At 37.1% G+C, this 19,306-nt stretch overlaps 1 protein-coding gene across 1 annotated transcript in view; it reads right to left on the bottom strand.

Annotated features, from left to right (window-relative positions):
* Positions 1-2,964: 2,964 nt before the first annotated feature.
* Positions 2,965-19,306, bottom strand: part of SNX3 (sorting nexin 3) — a 53,133-nt gene continuing 36,791 nt past the window's right edge. The window contains exons 2-4 of the mRNA XM_055433187.2: positions 14,397-14,492; positions 5,171-5,295; positions 2,965-3,711 (exon numbers count right to left, since the gene is read on the bottom strand). Coding sequence (XP_055289162.1) covers positions 3,606-3,711; positions 5,171-5,295; positions 14,397-14,492 — 327 coding nt within the window. The 3' untranslated portion in view covers positions 2,965-3,605. The remainder of the gene's footprint in view (positions 3,712-5,170; positions 5,296-14,396; positions 14,493-19,306) is intronic.

Raw genomic sequence — 19,306 nt, 5'->3', positions numbered from 1 at the left:
TCCTTTATCTTACTCTTTCCCTCTGGCTTCATTCAAGATTTTCTGTTGGTCTTTGGTTTTCTGTGGGCTTTCCTGATAGCTCAGTTGGTAAAGAATCCACCCATGATGCGAGAGATCCCGGTTCAATTCCTGGGTCAGGAAGATCCCCTGGAGAAGGGATAGGCTACCTACTCCAGTGTTTTGGGGCTTTCCTTGTGACTCAGCTGGTAAAGAATCCACCTGCAATGCAGGAGACCTGGGCTTGATTCCTGGGTTGGGAAGATCTTTTGGAGAAGAGACCAGCTACCCATTCCAATACTATACAGTCCATGGGGTCCCAAAGTGTCGGACATGACTGAGTGACTTTCACTTTCACTTTGATTTTCTGCAGTTAGAATATGATATGCCTGTGTTGTTTTGTTTTGAATTTACCTTGATATTTTCTCAGTTTTTTGAATCTGTGGTTTGTTAAGTTTGGAAAGTTCTCAGCCATTTAGAACTTAAAATATTTATTTTGCTCTGTCCTTTCTGGTATTCCAGTTACACCTTTTACAATGATCTCACAGTTTTTGGAAGTTTTGTGGTTTTTCTGTTTACTTTTTGCATTTCAGTTTGGGCAGTTTCTATTGATCTATCTTGAGATGCACTTATTTTGGGTCTAATGATGAGCCCATTAAAAGGCATTCTTCATTTTTATGAGAGTGATTTTGATCTCTAGTATTTCCTTTGAGTCTTAAAGTTTCTACTTCTCTAATTACATTACCCTTCTGTTCTTGAATGTTTTTTTTTTCCCCATTAAAACTTTTAACATATTAATCAGTTATTTTAAATTGTTTGACAATTCCAATGTCATAACTGACTCTGGTATCATATGTGACTCTGGTTCTGATTATTGCTTTCTTTCTTCTGAATGTTTTTTCTTGTTTTTCGGCATACCTTGGAATTTTTTGTTGAAAGCCACATATGTTGCACTAGATAATAGAAACTAAAATAAATGGGCCTTCTCTGTTTAAGATTTATGATTATCTGGCTAGCTGTTTAATGTTTGCTCTGATTTTAGGTACCAGAGGCTTCAAATTACTCATTTCTATGCTTTTCTTTCTTAACTGTAGGTTTCCCTCCTCCTCAGTCTGCCCTGGAGCTTTCAGCTACAATCCACTATTGTACTGTAGCCCTGGTGTGGTGTGGTGCTAAAGTGGGAGGCAAGAGCACATTCTAGAGTTTCTAGATTAAGTCCCAGTGTCCAGTGGGCTGTGACCTTCACAGGTGTCTCTAGTGGCATAGCTTCCCCTTTCCCCCTTCCTCCCTTCTCTGGCTGTAGCATTTTCTTGAAGTCTTGACCTCTGTTGACTATGTTTTATTTTTCCTTTAGGTAAGACAGGAAGGCTAGAGGGGCTGGTGTGGAGGAATGCCCTTCCCTCATCAGGGATAAGGCTCTAGTTGCTCTGCGACATGTGAGATCTTCTGGGAACAGGGATTGCACCCATGTCTTCTGCATTGGCAGGTGGATTCTTACCACTGTACCACCATAGAAGTCCAAAGGTACTGTTTTAATGCAGACTGTGGTTTCAGTTCTCTAAGAAACAACAGTGAGATGTATCCTCCTACATTAGGTAAAAACATGTTACCTAGAATAAACCACCTTTCATCTAACTTGAAACCTTCAACCTTCTAAAAGCATGCCTGCCCTAAGGAAATTGTAGAGATTAAAAGTAAGCAAGGCCACTACAACCAACCCTAAATCACACTATTCCCTTGTCTATAAATGATCAAAATCAAAAGAATTCCACACTGAGTAGAAACGTTAGCACTGTTGACATTTTTCTGTTGTGGGAAGCAGTCCTGTGTACATTGTACAGAGTTTAGTAGCATTTTTAACCTTCTGCCTGCTAGATTCCAGTAGCATTTCCCAGTTGTGACAGCCAAAAATGTCTTGCTATATTGCCAAATATTCCCTAGGAGGCAAAATCACCCATACTTTGGAGGAATTACTGAGTTTAGCAAAACTACTGTTAACTCTCTTCTGCATGCCAAAAACTTTCAATTTTACTGCATACCAAAAACTTGATGTTACTGACCATCTTTTACTGCTCAGTGAAACACAATTCACATGCTATTTATTCTATACCTTAATTTACAGTAATTGAAATGTCCAATATTATGCAACTGCGACATATATAAGCAATAAGACATACTAGGGCAGCTCTGACTTCTTCCTATGACATCCATCTGCTTGGGGGAATATCCTGGGTATTAGGCCAAGGCCTAAGCTGGTTTTCTTTCAAATGGACTGATCTGTCTCTACAGGAGACACATCTGGAGTGCAAGGGAAAACCTTCCTTACCTTGGAGTTTAACTCTAGGTCACAATGGGTCTCCAAACCACCAAATGTAGTACAGATTCAAATTAGAGACCATATTCTGGCTGCAACACAAGTTAGGCAGCAAGGAGTCCTTCCTGCATTTTCTGGTTATACAAGTCAGGCTAGAACACTGTTTGAGGCCCTCTCCCTTGGTTAGAGGAGAAGAGTAGAAAACGTGCCACTTCCTAAACCAAATTAGAAAGCATGAATCTGCTAAGAAAAGGTTATTACACTCTTGCTAAGTTTGTTTAAACAAGTCACTCAGATGAGCTAGGAAGAAAATTCTTCTGAAAAATAGGAGGCATGCTATTGACTTATCTTAAAAGGATTTTTGAATAGAATGACTTCAGATTATAGAGCATTTTCGAAATACACAAAGTGCTTCATAATGACTCAATAAGCTTTAAGGAATGCTTTTTCTAGTACATTGCATTTTTGTTGTTGTTGTGTAAAAGAAAATACCTCCATTCAAAGGGTAGTAGAATATTTGATATCGCCACTGTTTAAAGAGGAATGGAGTTACAGGAATGAGAAGTATATAATTAGTAAATAATCCCTCTCAGCAAGTGAGTTAAGTAGGAAAGCCTTCTGAAGAGAGAAAAGAAAACCCAGAGGCAACACAATCAGTGCATATCAGAAATGCATTTTTATTTGAAAACAACTTAAATTTTTAGACAAATGATTTTAGTATATAAATTTGATTTTGTTTTTATACAGAATATAAAGATTTCCCTCAGTGATCTTCCATGTGAAGGGTATTACAAGCCTGAACGGAGATACTTTCTGCATATGAGTGTGTATCTTACGTGTATGGTATTGGAAACCAATGTGTAGTGCTTCCACACATAAATTAGGTCAAGTGACACCACATATTAAAAAGGGGTAAGAGAAATATTCTATTAATTGGATTCAAGAAGCAAACATGACACAAAAAAATACAGGTAAGACCAAGTGAGTAAGTTTAGTTAGGACACTGCAGGTTATACTGGAGTAACAGGTTTGTGAAGCTAGAGTGTATACCACATCAAAACAGCAAGAAAGAGCTATTTATATAGAAAGGTTGGAATGAGGGATTTTTCACTAAAGCAAATTAACTTCTTGTCAACTGCCAAAACAAAACAAAATTGAGCATGTGAGTGTTAGTATACTGAAGGCATATATACCAGTTTTTGTGCAGCATGCTAAAGTGAGTTAGAACTTCTTCACTGGGGCATATGAATCATTAAGTCATGGAAAGTTTTTTTTCGCCCCTTCTTGTGAAATTTCAGGCATGTCTTATTTTAGATGGAGTATAGCTTTTATCTATAATTTCATCCTGTAAAAACATGTGAAGACAACGTTCATTCTGTGCCAGAGGGTGACCAGCGACCCTAGAAATAAAAAATACAAGTTCAGTCCAATTTTTATAAAAGCGGGGGGAAGGGGGACCAAACGTACACATTTTAAGATTAGGAAACATGAACAATTTAGTAACAGTGTTACTCTGTACAGCCCATACAGCTATGGTCTATCTAGTAACTAACTGTATATTTGCTTTCCTTCTGTCTGTAAAGGTAATTTAGAAAACATTTAATCACTAGTTTTACACTGTCTCTGGCATATGTACCCAGTTAGCTTCTTTACATATTAGTTGGTGAATTCTTAAGAAACCTAAATGAATTTTAATGTTAAAAGTGAAACAATGTCATTGATTCAAAGAATACATTTTAAAGAAGAAAAAGATACAGGATCACAAGTTCAATAAAATCCCCAAATACTAAGAAACAGGCAGAAATGTGCAAGGTTTTGGGGTTCTTTTTTTTTTTTGCTCGCTTTTCAAGGTTTCTATCAGACCAAATATAAGATCAGACTGGGCAACCAGACTTTATTTCAGAATTTAAAAACATCCAAGCTAGCACTGCCTTTTCCAAAAAGAGAGTAGACAATGAAGGTTGTGTGCTATATCAGATAACTAAAAGTTAAGGGCTTTGTGTAACTTTCCCTCTGTTTACCACTCACAGATCTTCAAATTACTAGATAAAAAAGTACTGTTAATAAATAAGCTCACACAACAGTATTCTCTAGGATTTGACTTTATGTGGTCAAACTTACGGCCAAATGCACAATTACAGTGAGCCCTTTGCAGGCATAACTCTTCCTATAATTTTGGCTATAAAAATGGCTATATTTAGAAAACTCTCTGGTTGTCCAGTGGTTAGGACTCTGTGCTTTCACTGCTGAGGACCCAGGTTCAATCCCTCGCTGGGGAACTAAGATTGAGCAAGTTGAGAAGTGCAGTCAAAACAAAACAAAAAATAATATTAGTATCTTAAATAGGAATAAAATTAAAAGCTAGAGGTTGATTTTATTAAAAGTTTCTAAAGTAAAAGATAAATGATACAATCTTTTACATTTTCAAAAGTATATATTTTGCCATGAAAATGTAAAATGTGCAGCTTTTACACAAGACATGCTGATAATACCTTCCATCTGCAATCAAACAAAATGATTGCAAGTGTATTGTTCATGCTAGACCACACCTTAAATCAAAAAGAATCATAAGTAAAACTATTTTTTAAATGCTGTAATTTTAAATGTAATTGGCATAAATTAACCAAGAAAACATACAAAACTCAGGTCAACAAAGATACTCATATCACTAAGTTTATTAATATTTAGCACATGATATTCAATTTGTTATATATTTTTACTTTGTTTAAATGATACAAAAAAGTTAGAAAATGACCAAAAGGAAAAAGTAGTATTAGTTTGATATTAAATTACTAGCAGTCACCTAAAGAATCTCAGAACACTATTCACTCTTAGACCTTGAGGAACAGAAACACTTACTTGTTTATAAACTGCTCCAACCCTTGCTTCCTTTCTTCAATGAAATTGTCATCAAATATTCCATCATCTCCTCTAAAAGGAAGTTGACGCAAAAATGCCTTCCCAGGGAGTGGGGGGACTACAACCTAAAACATGGTAAGAAAGTTCAGAACGACATGCTGGCTCAAATGGGAAAATTTATAGAACACAACACGAAGACAAAGTATATCGTCACTGAGAGCCATCCCACTGTCAAACTAGTTTAAATATACAGTAAAAGGGACTCAATAAAAATACACTGAAAAATGATTTAGTGTTTTGGAGGCAAGATATACAAAGTGCCAGAACAGTCCATCAGACCAAAGCTCCTCAATGGCTTAATTTTCATTTTTCCTGGACTTATCAAAGCACAAGTATACAAAGGGAATAAGCAATACTGAAACAAAGACTACCATGCCCCCAGACAGTTTTGATGTCACTTGGCGAGAACATTGCTTTATTACAATAATAACTGTAGAGATCAATCTGAACTCCCAATTAAATGAGGAAGTAAAATATTAACAATGTTCTTCCTGGCATGGGCAGATAAGAATTCTATGGTCAATTTCTTCTACTTCACACTATCTGCATATAATCTTTCCTGCTTGCATTTGAGGTGATGATAAAATAACCAATAATTACTACTTGTTGTCACTCTTCAATGGAGAAGGCAATGGCACCCCACTCCAGTACTCTCACCTGGAAAATCCCATGGACGGAAGAGCCTGATGGGCTGCAGTCCATGGGGTCGCGAAGAGTTGGACACGACTGAGTGACTTCACTTTCACTTTTTACTTTCATGCATTGGAGAAGGAAATGGCAACCCACTCCACTGTTCCTGCCTGGAGAATCCCAGGGATGGAGGAGCTTGGTGTGCTGACGTCTATGGGGTCGCACAGAGTCGGACATGACTGAAGTGACTTAGCAACAGAAGCAGAAGCAGCATTACTAGGCTAAGAAACACATCAACTTTGTCCCAAACCCACTATTCTACCTTTCCCCAAAGACCTGTCATTTCTTCCTTCTACAATAAAGGAACATCCCAAATTGTCCCTGTCAAAATCTAGCTTTCCTTTAGGGACAACTTATGACTGATCTCCCTCTTCTAGGAATTATCTGGAGCTCAAATATTTGTTTAAATGCTTCTGCTGCTTCTTTAGTCACTAAGTTGTGTCTGACACTTTGCGACTCCATGGATGGTAACCCGCCAGCCTCCTCTGTCTGTGGGATTTCCCAGGTAAGAATACTGGAGTGGGTTGCCATTTCCTTCTCTGGGGGATCTTCCCAACCCAAGGATTGAACCTGTGTGTCCTGCTTGGCAGGCGGATTCTTTATCACTGAGTCACGTACCTCGCTATTTATTTCACAAGTTCATCAGGTTCTCTATCCCAGAATTTCTCAACCATGGCACTATTAACATTTTGAACTAGATAATGTACTGGGGGTAAGGGTTTCTTGTACACTGTAGAATACCTATTCAACAGCATCCTGGACCTCTACCCACTAGCTTGTCACCAGTAGGCACTCCACACAGAACAGGTGTGACAATCACAATGGTCTCCAGACACTGTCAAATGTCTTCCTGGGGGACAAAACCACCCATCCTGGAGAATCACCAGTCTATCCTATTAATGCCTTCAAATCACGGACCCTCATCTCAGGCTTCTTATGGTTATTTTAAGGAAAGCTGGGCATACAAGAGAAGTTCAAATATCTCTTAAATGACTAACCACTTAGGTGAATCCCTGCTGCTGCTACTGATGCTAAGTCACTTCAGTCGTGTCCGATTCTGTGTGACCCCATAGACGGCAGCCCACCAGGCTCCGCCGTCCCTGGGATTCTCCAGGCAAGAATACTGGAGTGGGTTGCCATTTCCTTCTCCAATGTGTGAAAGTGAAAAGTTAAAGTGAAGTTGCTCAGTCAAGTCTGACTCGTAGCAACCTCATGGACTGCAGGCTAACAGGCTCCTCCATCCATGGGATTTTCTAGGCAAGAGTACTGGAGTGGCTTGCCATTGCCTTCTCCGAGGTGAATCCTTATCTTACATTAAAACAGAGAAAAGGTGTAGGCAAACAATTTACACAAGAAGAAATATAAACAGTAAACACCAGTAATAAAATTACACATATTCTAAGAGGTAAAATCTAAAACCCTTGATGAAGAGTTTCTATCCTAAAACAATAATTCAACAAGGTAAAAAAGGGAAAGATTACACAACTTCTTACAGATGTGCAAAAAACAAAGTAAAAAAGAAACACAAAACCAATGCCCTACATAAACTTTGTAATTCCTTCCTAGATCTACTCTTCCCAGATGCCAATGATTAAGACATCTAAAGATTTGTCATCATAAGTTTGCTTTAGCAATCTTAAGTCTCTCCTTTATATTATAAAAGCATTTGTCAAGCTGAAGATTTGAAACCTTCAGGTAACTACAACTGAAAAACAGGGATTATGACCACTAGCTGCGCTCCAACAGAATAGCTATATGATGGGCAGGGAAAAACATCTATATTTATAAAGCTATTATTTAAAAAAGGAATAATCTAGAACTACTGCATTAAAGAAATGACCACCGTTAATTCAGGGAAGAATTTAGCATGGAATTTAAAGATTACTATGTTTTATCATCAATAGAGATATACTTTTACTAATACTCAAAATACTCATTGAATTGGATGGTGACACTGTAGGCAAGAGGATTAATCACCTACAAAAATCATGAGTGGTTTGTTCAGTTAACAAAGATCTTCAACATCAAACTATTTTTGCTTAAGCAGGCTGAAAAGATCTACTTAGAATTCTCACACTAATTTAAAAAGTCATGAGTCTGATGATATGTGTGTATATGTGGGCAAGATGAGGACAGAAGGATATCTGGCCAGCATAATACAGTGAAAGCATACTGAAATAAAAGCTAAAAAATTAAACCAAAATGACTAATAAACACAATAAATGTCACCAACTTTCTCATCTAGTTTAACAGATCTTAAGTAGAAGTAGTAATATATAAATAAAACAACCTGATTAACTGTTCTTAGCAATTTTGTTGTTCAGTTGCTCAGTCGTGTCCAACTCTTTGCAACACCATGGACTGCAGCATGCCAGGCCTCCCTGTCCTTCACTATCTCCTGGAGCTTGCTCAAACCCATTGAATCCAATGTATTCAATGAATCCATTGAGTCAGTGATGCGACTCAACCATCTCATCCTCTGTCGTCCCCTTCTCCTCCCACTTTCAATCTTTCTCAGCATCAGGGTCTTTTCTAATGAGTCAGCTCTTCGCATCAGGTGGCCAAAGTATTGGAGCTTCGGCATCAGTCCTAATGAATATTCAGAGTTGATTTCTCTTAGGATTGACTGGATTGATATCCGTGGAGTCCAAGGGACTTTCAAGAATACCCTAATGTAAATACAACTTTCACACAGGTTAAATGCCCAAAATAATAAACTGATCTAACATTAAAAGTGAAGTACTATGCTTCAAAGGACATCATCAAGTGAAAACAATCCACAGGATGGGGTAAGATTTTTGCAAATTGTAAATCTGATAAGAAACTTCTAAGAGTTTCTTTTTAATATATTCTATATACAACTCAATAATAAAAGAAACTCAATTAAATGGGCAAAGGATCTGAAAAAAAAAAAAATTTCTCCACTGAAATAATGGCTGATACATAGGTACCTGAAAAGATGATCATCATTAGCCATCAGGAAAATGAAAACCACAATGAGACACCATTTCATATATGCTAAGAAAGCTATAATAAAGAAATTAGATAATACTAAGTGTTGGTGAGGATGTGGAGAAAAGTGGAACCCTATCCAACCAGTCCATTCTAAAGGAGATCAATCCTGGGTGTTCATTGGAAGGACTGATGCTAAAGCTGAAACTCCAATACTTTGGCCACCTCATGTGACGAGTTAACTCACTGGAAAAGACTCTGATGCTGGGAGGGATTGGGGGCGGGAGGAGAAGGGGACAACCGAGAACGAGATGGCTGGATGGCATCACCGACTCGATGGACATGAGTTTGAGTGAACTCCGGGAGTTGTTGATGGACAGGGAGGCCTGGCGTGCTGCGATTCATGGGGTTGCAAAGAGTCGGACACGACTGAGCAACTGAACTGAACTGAATACACTATTAGGGAAAGTGTAGCTGCTTTGGAAAACAGTATGGGAATGCCTCAAAAAGTTAAACAGTTATCATATAGCCATAAATCCACTCCTAGGTATATCAGTTCAGTTGCTCAGGCATGTCCAACTCTTTGCGACCCCATGGACTACAGCACACCAGGTTTCCCTGTCCATCACCAACTCCCAGAGCTCACTCAAACTCATGTCCATTGAATCGGTGATGCCATCCAACCATCTCATCCCCTGTCGATCCCTTCTTCTCCACCTTCCATCTTTCCCAGCATCAGGATCTTTTCAAATGAGTCGGTTCTTCGCATCAGGTGGCCAAAGTATTGGAGTTTCAGCTTCAGTCTTTCCAATGAATATTCAGGACTGATTTCCTTTAGGATTGACTGGCTGGATCTCCTTGCAGTCCAAGAGACTCTTAAGAGTCTTTTCCAACACCACAGTTCAAAAGCATCAATTTTTCGGTGCTTTCTTTATAATCCAAGTCTCACATCCATACATGACTACTGGAGAAACCATAGCTTTGACTAGACAGACCTTTGTTGGTAAAGTAATGTTTCTACTTTTTAATATGCTTTCTAGCTTGGTCATAGCTTTTCTTCCAAGGAGCAAGCATCTTTTAATTTTATGGCTGCAGTCACCATCTGCAGTGATTTTGAAGCCCAAGAAAATAAAGTGAAACTGTTTCCATTGTTTCCCCATCTGTTTGCCATGAAGTGATGGGACCAGATGCCGTGATCTTCGTTTTGTGAATGTTGCATTTTAAGCCAGCTTTTTCACTCTTCTCTTTCACGTTTATCAAGAGGCTCTTTGCTTTCTGCCAGAAGGGTGGTGTCATCTGCATGTCTGAGGTTATCGATATTTCTCCCGGCAATCCTGATTCCAGCTTGTGCTTCATCCAGCCCAGCATTTCTCATGATGTACTCTGCATGTAAGTTAAATAAGCTGGGTGACAATATACAGCCTTGACGTACTCCTTTCCCAATTTGGAACCAGTCTGTTGTTCCATGTCCAGTTCTAACTGTTGCTTCTTGACCTGCCTACAGATTTCTCAGGAGGCAGGTCAGGTGGTCTGGTATTCCCATCTCTTAAAGAATTTTCCACAGTTTGTTGTGATCCACACAGTCAAAGGCTTTGATGTAGTCAATAAAGGAGATGTAGATGTTTCTCTGGAACTCTTTTGCTTTTTCGATGATCTAAGAGATATTGGCAATTTGATCTCTGGTTCCTCTGCCTTTTCTAAATCTAGCTTGAACATCTGGAAGTTAACAGTTCACATACTGCTGAAGCCTGGCTTGGAGAATTTTGAGCATACCCAAGAGATACAAATACATGTCCATGCAAAAACCTGTACATGAATGTTCACAGCAGCATTATTCACAATAGTCAGAAAGCAAGAAAAACTCAAATGTCTGCCAATGATAAATGCATAAATAAAAAATGATATATCCATACAAAAGAATAAAGAAATGAAGTAGTGATGAACAATACAACAGGATGAACCCTGAAAACACATTCAGTGAAAAAAGCAAGACAGAAAAGACTACATATTCTATGTTTCTATTTATACATAATGAGCAGAACAGGAAAATCCATAAAAAAAGAAAATTAGTGGTTGTGAAGGGCTGGGTGAGGAGAAATCGGTAATGACTACTAATGGGTATGGTGTAAAACTATAGTAATGGTTGCACAATTCTGAATATACTAAGAACCATGAATTAATGCACTTTAAACTGGTGAGCTGTGGACTTCCTTTGTGGCACAGTGGACTGGAATCTGTCTGCCGGTGTGGGGGACGTGGGTTCGATCCCTGGTCTGGGGAAGATTTCACATGCCGCAGAGCAGCTAAAGCTGTGCACCACAACGACTAAGCCCACCCTCTACAGCCTGAGAGCCGCAAAGCTGAAGCCCGTGTGCCTAAAGCCTGCGTTCCACAACAAGAGAAGCCGCCTCAATGAGAAGCCCACACATGGCAACAAAGAGCGGCCTCGCTCACTGCAATTAGAGAAAGCCCATGCGCTGCAATGAAGACCCAGGGCCAAAAATAAACAAATGTAAAAATTGGTGAATTGTATGGCATGTGAGTTATGTCAATAAAGCTGTCATGAAAAAAAGTCATGTATACATTTATGAAATGCTTGTTAAACACTCCAGTAGGCCAGGTACTATGTTAAGCAAAGTCAAAAGCCTATCAAGACACTTATCATAAATCAGACATAAAAAGACAAATACTGCATGATCCCACTTTTGTGTGGAATGTAGAAGAGTTGAACTCATAGAAACAGAGAGTAGTATTAATAGATTAGTGGTTATCAGGGATTGGGGGGTAGGGGAAATAGGGAAATATTGGTCAAATGGTACAAACTTTCAGTTAAAGAATGAGTCAGTTCGCGAGATCTGTGTGCTGTGCTGTCTGTCTTAAGTCGTTTCAGTCACGTCCAACTCTGTGACCCCAATGACTGTAGCCCACAAGGCTCCTCTGTCCATGGGATTCTCCAGGCAAGAATACTGGAATGGGCTGCCATGCCCTTCTCCAGGGGGTCTTCTGGAGATCTAATGTATAGCATTGTAACTACAGTTAACAAGATTGTATTATAGTCTTAAAAGTTGCTAACAGAAACAGAGTTTGCATGTTACCACCACTGCCAACAAAACAAAGACAGAAGTCTTTGTGATAGATGTGATGTGATAGATGTATTAACTAACCTTACTATGGTAATCATTTTATAAGATATACATATATCAAATCATTGTGTTATACAACTTAAACTTATACAATGTTATTTGTCAATTATATCTCAAATGTGGGGGGAAAAAAGACACTTCTTCCTCTGGTCATAAAAAATTTCTTCTTTGTAACTTAAAACTTTCTTGTTTTGTACATTTAGATCTTAAAACCATCTGTAATTTATATACAGTAAATTATACATCTTTATTCCCAAAGAGCCACGTATCAACCCCATTTGCTGAATATAAATTCCTTTCTATACTAATTGACAAAGTTATTTTTGTTATGAACTAAATTTCCAATAAATATATTGTCAGCTTCTCAATTCTCTGACATTCTGCTAATCTATTTGCTCATCCCTAAAGCAATACTTTGCCAACAAAGGTCTGTATAGTCAAAGCTATATTTTTCCAGTAGTCACGTATGGATGTGAGAGTTGGACCATAAAGAAGGCTGAATGTTGAAGAATTGATGCTTTCAAATTGTGGTGCTGGAAGAAAACTCTTGAGAGTCCCCTGGACAGCAAGGAGATCCAACCAGTCAATTCTAAAGAAAATCAACCCTGAATATTCACTGGAAGGACTGATACCAAAGCTTAAACTCCAAAACTTTGGCTACCTGACTCAAAGAGCCAACTTACTGGAGAAGAGCCAACTCATTGGAAAGACCCTGAGGCTGGGAAAGACAGGGCAAGAGAAGAAGAAGGCGACAGAGGATGAGATGGTTGGATGGCATCACTGACTCAATGGACATGAGTCTGAGCAAACTTAGGGAGATAGTGAAGAACAGGGAAGCCTGGTGTGCTGCAGTTCGTGGGGTTGCAGAGAGTCAGACATGACTTGGTGACTGAACAACAACAAAGCAATACTATACTGTTTTAATTACTATAGCCTTAACATATGCTGATGTCTGCAGGTGCTAAATCACTGGTAAAAATAATTTTTGGCTATTCTTGCACTTTCTCAGATTCTAAAACTCTTATCTGCACACTTAAGAACCCCATTAAGATTCCTATTAGAATTTCACAAGTTTATAAATAAGTTAGGAGATACTGCCTTATTTCTGTTGGGTCTACTGCTAAAATGCCAGCTCTAAGTGAGGCCTTCCCTTGACCATCCTATATGAGACTAGCACTCTATTTTCCTTAGATATTTTTTAGAGCATATTACCATCTGACATATAATCTTACTAATTTTTCTGGTTTCCTTTTTTTTCACCACCACCCTGACTTACCCAATAAAGCACCAGAAAAGTGGGGACCTTCATTTGTTCACAGCTCTATCTGCAACTCACATAACATATAGAATGAACTTGCAGATATTTAATAGAATAAATGAATCTTCAGAAATGAATATTCCAAACCAGGAATGTAGTATTTCTGTTGATAAGGTCTTCTTTTTGCCTTTCAATGAAGTTTTAAGGTTTTCTTTACATGGGCCTTATACTTTCAGTTTTACTTGGAAATATTTTATACTTGGATATTCTTTAGAGTAACACTATTTTTCTTTCCATTTTTGATGGAATGCTGTGACTTGTATATGTTGCTCTTGTATCCAGCCACATTTATCTGGTTAAGAAAGATTTCCTTCTTTTTCTATCTTAGTATATGCTTCAGAAGGAAGCACAAGCTAGTCTTTTGAGTGTACTTTTCATCATTCTGAGGGTACTTTGCAAGACTCCATGCTATGTATGTCATTCTGACGTAGGGCTGAAATAAGAGACCTTAGAATGAGACTTTTGTTTTCTCTATTTTGCAGCCAAAGCCACCAAATTTTCTTCTAAGCGAAGATAGTTCTTACCAGGATATGTAACAGTGTTCTAAAACTGCAGGTAGCAACCTAAAGGTAGATCATGGCTATCACTTAAAAAGTGAATCTGAAGATTATTAGCACCTATCATACAGATTAAGGTAAGTACTGGTTTATGATATTTCTGTTATATATAAATGTGTGATGATAAAAAAAATGTAGAGTCAGTTAAAAAAACAAAGCTGCAAATAACAATGCAATAGGAGATGTACTAAGAGAAACTTAGCAAGGGTGGGAGGAGAAAGTGAACAAGAAGACAAGAAAAAGGAAGGAAGCAATAGCAAGAAAGTTCTAAGAAGTGTCATGTAAGTGTGAGTCAGCAAAGGCCTCCGTGGGCCACTGAAGTAGACATGAGAAGGAAGAGTTTAAGGAAAAACTACACACTTCCCCATCTCCTAGGAAATAAAATGAACTATTTGGGGGGGGAAATATTGCTTTTACTCATTTTATTTAAGATTATTTTCCTGAGAGATCTAAACATTAAAATTTGGAATGTTTTGCTTTAAAGTAACATTACAAATAATTCGTACCTTGCTCTCTCTTTCTAGTTCACTTCGCAGCCATTCAAAGTCACTGTATCTTCTTCTAACGGTAGATTCCTTCAGCTTGAAAATAGGCAGATTTGTCTGAAACAAATAAAAAAATACCAGAATACAATTTTTTAAATGCACATTTGTACATATGCTTTTGGATGTCATTAAATACAGGTCATTTTTTCTATTTTCAGTAAGTGGTAAAAATGTCAGAGGAGTGAGATGAAGCCAGCTCTGACTGCTATACAGTTTAGTATACAATGCTTATAGGGGAAACAGAGCTTTACTAGTTTGAAACGAAATACAAAATATTTTGTTATTATAACTAGATTAGAAGTTTCATAATGAAAGAAAAGAATAAAGCATGATTATTTTTAATGGTCTTCTTAAAAAAGCTAAAAAACAGCAGAGAAAGAGCGCAGTGTGCTCTTACTGTCAACAGGAAATCAGGACTCATACACATAAGGTCCAGAGCTTTCAGACTGAGGGCAACTTTAGGAAATGAAAACATAATGCCCAGTACTTTAAGGTTACATCGGAATAGAAGACTATTCTTTACAAGAAAGACCACTTCTGTCAAATTCTAAACTTAAAGAATCAAGAATAGATTTTAATTGCACATATCACAAAGTTGGTGCAAATGACCTAACATAATTAATGCCATAATATACTGAAAATGCTATTCAATACTGTATACTCTCAGATTATATTTTGTTCTTTATCTGGTCTTTGCACTTGGAGAACCGCAAACTGTATTAAAGCTGAAAAGAAAAAGTGCCACCGAAAGGAAAGACTGATTTCTTAACAGAGACATCATCATCATCATGTAAAATTCCCCTTAAGAAAAGTTCAATGACTTGTTAAACTTAATGCTCTAGCAAGTGTCATTTAGTAAAAGAAAAGCTTTTTATTCAGGACCTTAAACCCGTTTTGTAGTGGTTTCAATTTTTTCCAGCGTGTATTAACTTCTCTATGTTGTACACCTTATAGCTTGGAATCTTCTACAGATGCTATTGGGCATAACACTGTATACATTTCAAGCATGAAACCAAATCTCACAAGAGGTTTAAAAGCACTTGAATTTTCTTTCCCAGGTAACCACAACATTTGTTCATTGTATTAATGACTAAGAGCAAAATTGCACCTAACAAGACTCTTATTATACTAAAAGTCAAGCTTATATTTAAAGATGCTGGCTTGCTGTACAAGAGGGGTATTCTCATTACCCACAGGGAATAAAATTAGGTCCCCTGGAGAGCAAGATGGTAATTCCCAGAAAGAAAGCACTGGATTATTTCTCTCTAATTTCACCCATTGGCTTTTTAACCAAGTTCACCCTTTCACACTAAAATATTAAGTCTTTTAAGTATCTAAAGATAGAAAGGCCTTTACAGAATAGAGTGTTTTCTGCAGGTGAGATTTTACATTTTGAATTCCCTCCTCTCAAATTACCTTACAAAAGGGATTAGCTGCTCTCTTTATTCAGTATGTTAAGATCAAGCTTGTGAAAAGAGTTCCCTAAGAATTTTCATACTTCTGGGTACGGAAGTCTATAAAGTTAATCTCTGAAACAACATATCAAGCTTACAGGTACAATGTTGAGGAAAGAATGCCAATTCAGCTCATTTTACCTCCATTTTCCCTTTTGAACTTTTGACACAATCATGATTATATCTGATTCACTGTAATAGATGGGTAGTGGGAGGGAGAAAAAGTCCACTCCTTTCTATGACTAGGTAATAGATTGAAGATTATATATTAAAAAAGGATCATGGTTAGTTTAAGAAAATTTTATAGTTTTCTCAGCTGGCTATTTCTCTTTATATGAAGACTGCTTTAGAGTTTTGATAAAGTCATATCAAGTAATTTTATTATTTGCCCATTACATTTAGAGTGGTAAGTGTGCCTGTTGACTTCTCCTTGATCATCACAAGGATTTTCAATTCAAATTGATCAGCATACAAATAAAAGATGCTGAGTTTTTTTTGTTTAAGCCACTGAACTATCACTTTTAATTACAAACTCTCATGATTGATAACTTTCAACTTATTTAACCCTTATAAAATATTGTATTTTGGTTTTCGAAAGAGAAAAGAGTAAGAGTAATGTTTTTCTCCTACAGTTTTGGAAGGATTCAACTATTATTACAGTTTAAGAACATCCACAAAAGGGCATAGTGCTAGATAAGATGGGGAATATAATGATGAGTAAGATGCAGTCTTGGCCCTTATGAAGCTTATATTTGGTTATAAGCATGTAGTATAAAAATACTATACACCATAAACAAAAACAAAGCTGAAAGACCAAAAACTGTAGATAAATATCTGCTATATAAAACAGAGATAATTTTATCAAAATGTAAAGAACTTAAAAACTAGTAAAAGACGAATAAACTGACAGACATAAAAAGTATATCAATAACGTTCAACTTCACTCACACAAGAAATGACAGTCAAAACAGTAAGATCCCATTTTCATTTATCAGACAGGCAGGTATTCAATTTTAATACCCAATGATGGTGAAGATAGGCATCTAAAAAACTTACTGCTAATAGTGAAAACAACCTTAAAGAAGGGCGTTTTGGTAACATCTATCACTCTTTTAAATGCATATTATCTTTTGAGCCAATGATTCCACCAAGAATTATCCTATGAATATTTCCACATATGCAAAAAGGTATCACTGAATAGAAATTCACTTGAACATCATTTACATAGTAGCAAAAAAAAAAAAAAAGCCCAGAAACTGAAAATTTTATTAAACTGCTATAAATATAAAATGAAATATTATACAGCTTTTACAAAATGTAACTCTGCCAAAGACTAATCAGGAAGCTTCCCTGAGATGTGTTAAGTATAGGAAGTTTCAGAACAGCATCTATAGCATGATACCATTTGTATAATTTTTTAAAAAAGCATAAAGGAACTTGGTCAGTATTCTTTTAACATATGGAGTCAGGCATACTACAGAAAGACAGTTGAGAACGATGAAAATACCATGAACTATATGCAGAGAAGAAAACAGTGTATTCAGGGAGTAATTCTTGTACATTCTAAATCATAGGAGATGGTGGGAAATAAAACTGAAAGCCTGAATATCTGGCTAAGGTATCTCCCTGTGAGCACCAGGAGTTAATAAACATCTCTGAACAGGAATATATCTTTAAAAAAAAAACCCAAAGAACAGAAGTTACTACTAATTCAACAAGTTAGCTACATATACACTAAAGGGCAGCATGAAAAGTTGGCTCATTCTTATTACACACAAAAGCATTATTTATTTATTTTTGTAACTATGTATAATGCTAGATATTAACTAGACTTATTTTTACAATGTATACAAATATCAAATCATTATGGTGTACACCTGAAACTAACATGTCAATTATTCCTTAGAAAGAAAAAGAGCTGGCTCTAGCTAGTTTTAAGTTTTATCTGCTTGAAGAGTATGGGAAAGGGACAGACTGAGGCAAATTACAGCAAAAATTCTTTAAAGTTTTTCTTTTGGAGATCATTTAAAATGCTTCTGATTTATCCAGAGAGAAGTAAGTGCTGAATTCTGAAATTAGATGTAAATGAGACTTAACGCTGTTAAGATGACTAACCTTTTGAAACTTAAAAGGCAAGATTTAGTATTTTCTCATCCTTACATTTGAATTTTAAGAAAAGTTGCTCTAGTTTCTCAAGCTGAGCATAAACTAGAAACTACTATTTCCTCCATCTATAGGTCATTTTACCTAATAGGTAAAAGTGTCAAACTCAGCCATTTGTATTAAATAACAGCATTTGAGGAGCAGTGACCTAAGACAGGCAAAACTAAAGCCAATCATTAGGCAAAAACCATAAACTAAGCCACACCTGGCAGCTATTTGTATAGGTATGTGGTATTAGTGGATGCTGAAAGTGAGTTTGAGTAACCTCGGTCTATTTTAGATTTTTCAATTCCATTCATGGAGTTATGAATGTCTGGCAAAGCAAAGACAAAAGTACCTATAAATATTTACATTAACCATTGTCATATATATAAGCAACTGCAAATTAACAATAATTTAAAGCTATGTCAGGGCTGTGGCCCAAATTAACATTTAAAAAGCAGAGAATTATAATCATTTGCCCCCCAAAAAGTTAAATTGGCTGCTTGGAATCCACAAAGTCTATAAAAACTATTTTATTCTACATTCAAAATAGGCTTCTGTTAATCATTATAAGCCAAATCCTAGTTAAATGTCACCACTATTTAATAACATTTTGGGGGAAAACTATAACACAGTCTTAACTATGTTTTAACTATAACTATGTGTTTGTGCTCAATCACTAAGTCGTGTCCAACTCATTCGTGACCCCAGGAAATATAGCCCACTAGGTTGCTTACCCATGGGATTCCCCAGGCAAGAATACTAAACAGGGCTGCCATTTCCTTCTCCAGGGGATCCTCCCAATCCAGGGATCGAACCCTCATCTCCTATGTCTCCTGCATTGCAGGTGGATTCTTTACCACTGAGCCATCTGGAAAGCCCTAACTATAACACAGTTTTAACATAACTATGTACAACATCAGGTGAAGAGGAACTCAAAAGCCTCTTGATGAAAGTGAAAGAGGAGAGTGAAAAGGTTGGCTTGAAGCTCAACATTCAGAAAACAAAGATCATGGCATCTGGTCCCATCACTTCATGGGAAATAGATGGGGAAACAGTGGAAACAGTGTCAGACTTTATTTTTGGGGGCTCCAAAATCACTGCAGATGCTGATTGCAGCCATGAAATTAAAAGACGCTTACTCCTTGGAAGGAAAGTTATGACCAACCTAGATAGCATATTAAAAAGCAGAGACATTACTTTGCCAACAAAGGTCCGTCTAGTCAAAGCTATGGTTTTTCCCGTGGTCATGTATGGATGTGAGAGTTGGAT

This window comes from Moschus berezovskii, chromosome 10, assembly GCF_049115385.1.
Source record: "Moschus berezovskii isolate FMDL1 chromosome 10, NW_MosBer_1.0, whole genome shotgun sequence".
Classification (NCBI taxonomy): Eukaryota; Metazoa; Chordata; class Mammalia; order Artiodactyla; family Moschidae; genus Moschus; species Moschus berezovskii.
The sequence above is the reverse complement of the archived record's forward strand: the minus strand, read 5'-3'. Positions and strand labels throughout refer to the sequence as shown.